Source organism: Temnothorax curvispinosus, unplaced genomic scaffold (genome assembly GCF_003070985.1).
Source record: "Temnothorax curvispinosus isolate PA1 unplaced genomic scaffold, ASM307098v1 QBEX01011737.1, whole genome shotgun sequence".
In the NCBI taxonomy this organism is placed as follows: Eukaryota; Metazoa; Arthropoda; class Insecta; order Hymenoptera; family Formicidae; genus Temnothorax; species Temnothorax curvispinosus.
In genome coordinates this window covers 1-1,569 of record NW_020221517.1, presented here as the reverse complement: position 1 = coordinate 1,569, position 1,569 = coordinate 1, and the positions used below count along the sequence as shown (strand labels likewise).

At 32.1% G+C, this 1,569-nt stretch overlaps 1 protein-coding gene across 1 annotated transcript; it reads right to left on the bottom strand.

Moving 5' to 3' along the window:
- Window positions 1-138: 138 nt before the first annotated feature.
- On the bottom strand, window positions 139-1,222 carry LOC112461766 (uncharacterized protein C6orf136-like). The gene is made up of 3 exons (XM_025027145.1): window positions 1,187-1,222; window positions 669-779; window positions 139-404 (listed from the first exon to the last, which is right to left on the bottom strand). Exons 2-3 carry the CDS (start codon window positions 758-760, stop codon window positions 221-223), a joined length of 276 nt encoding a protein of 91 aa, XP_024882913.1. The 5' UTR covers window positions 761-779; window positions 1,187-1,222; the 3' UTR covers window positions 139-220.
- Between the last annotated feature and the right edge of the window lie 347 nt (window positions 1,223-1,569).

Sequence of the window (1,569 nt, the reverse complement as noted above, 5' to 3'; positions counted from 1 at the left end):
AATTTTAGAAAATCTAAATTATTTTATCTTTTTCTGAAAGTAGAATAGAAAACGAAACTAAAAATCAAGTTCTTTTCAAATAATAGACAACTTGAATAAATTATAATTAATGTTTATAAGAACAATTTTATATTACTATTAAAAGGAATGTTTAGAGCACTGATTACACTTACATTTCCTGGTTAGCGCTTATTTTATGACATGTTGTATTTTCCAAATTTTACTTCCAAAACACAGAAAATACCTTCCAGCCTGTGATGACACCACGTATACGCCAACGAACCTGTACGGTATCGTTTTCAGAATGCATTGTGATTTTTATGATGTCAAGCTTGACGTGTGCAAACTTCATATGACCAATGAACCTTAATAGTATCAATTGCTTCGCATAACTCACAAGTCCCCTGCAATATTTTTAAAGCATATTATGAGAAAATAAAAATACTTAATGCTAAAAACTCTCAATTGCTTTGAATACTTAATAAAATTAATTTTCGTTACTCCTCTAATATTGTTGATAAAAAATATATCATAATGGATAATAGGGACTCAATTTACAAATATTTTAGCATAACTTGCCTACAATACAAATTGCACTACAGAACACTTTTTCGTTCTTTTCAACTTTTAAAATTTACAAGAAAACATATGTATACGTACATACATACATGTGCAATTTTGGATACACCTTCCTTCTTAAAGATCTCTTCGGTATCACCTCCCTGCGGTCAATATATAGCGGCAAAATTTTATACCACATAGTTGAATATAAAATGTTCCTGCATGAGAAAATGAGAGAAAAGGACATTTATAATAGGTAATGACACACGATACGAACCACACAATAGTGTAAATTCGGGATTGGCGGAAGAAAGAGGGGGTAAAGGAGAAGAGATTCTTACAATTAGAGGCACTCTGTAGCAACTCGTATTATCTAGTACAAGAGGACCTCTTGTGCTAGACAATTATGCCTCAACAGTGTCTGACAATGAGAATTATTACATTTTGAAGACGCGAGATTGTACATTCAAAGCATCCAAATTAACGAAAGTAAAGTACAATATAAACATACTTCGGAGAAATCTTTATTACGCGATAGTGCCTGTCACAACGTGCATATAGATACCAGATCACTTTCTCGTTCTCTTAACTTTTACAACTTTTACAAGACAACATATATACGTACGTGTGCGATTTTGGATACACCTTCCTTCTGAAAGATCTCCTCGGCATCAGCTCCCTGCCGTCAATATATATTTCATTATCACTATCATCTATCACGCGGCAATGGTTACGACTCTGTCACTGTCACCATCTTTTTTTTAGGTTACCGCTGTATTCCAACATAGATCGGTCTTTCTTAACAGCTTCATGCGTCTGTGATTGAGAAAGAAATCTGATAAGCTCTGTATACCAGCTCAATATAAGCAACATATACATATACGAATATGTATATATATTTTAGATAAAAACAGTCAGTAAACTTTTATAAAACAATAATCTTTGAAATAATACAAGCGATAATAATTTTTATAATTACCTCTCTATATATCTTAAATGTGCATGAAT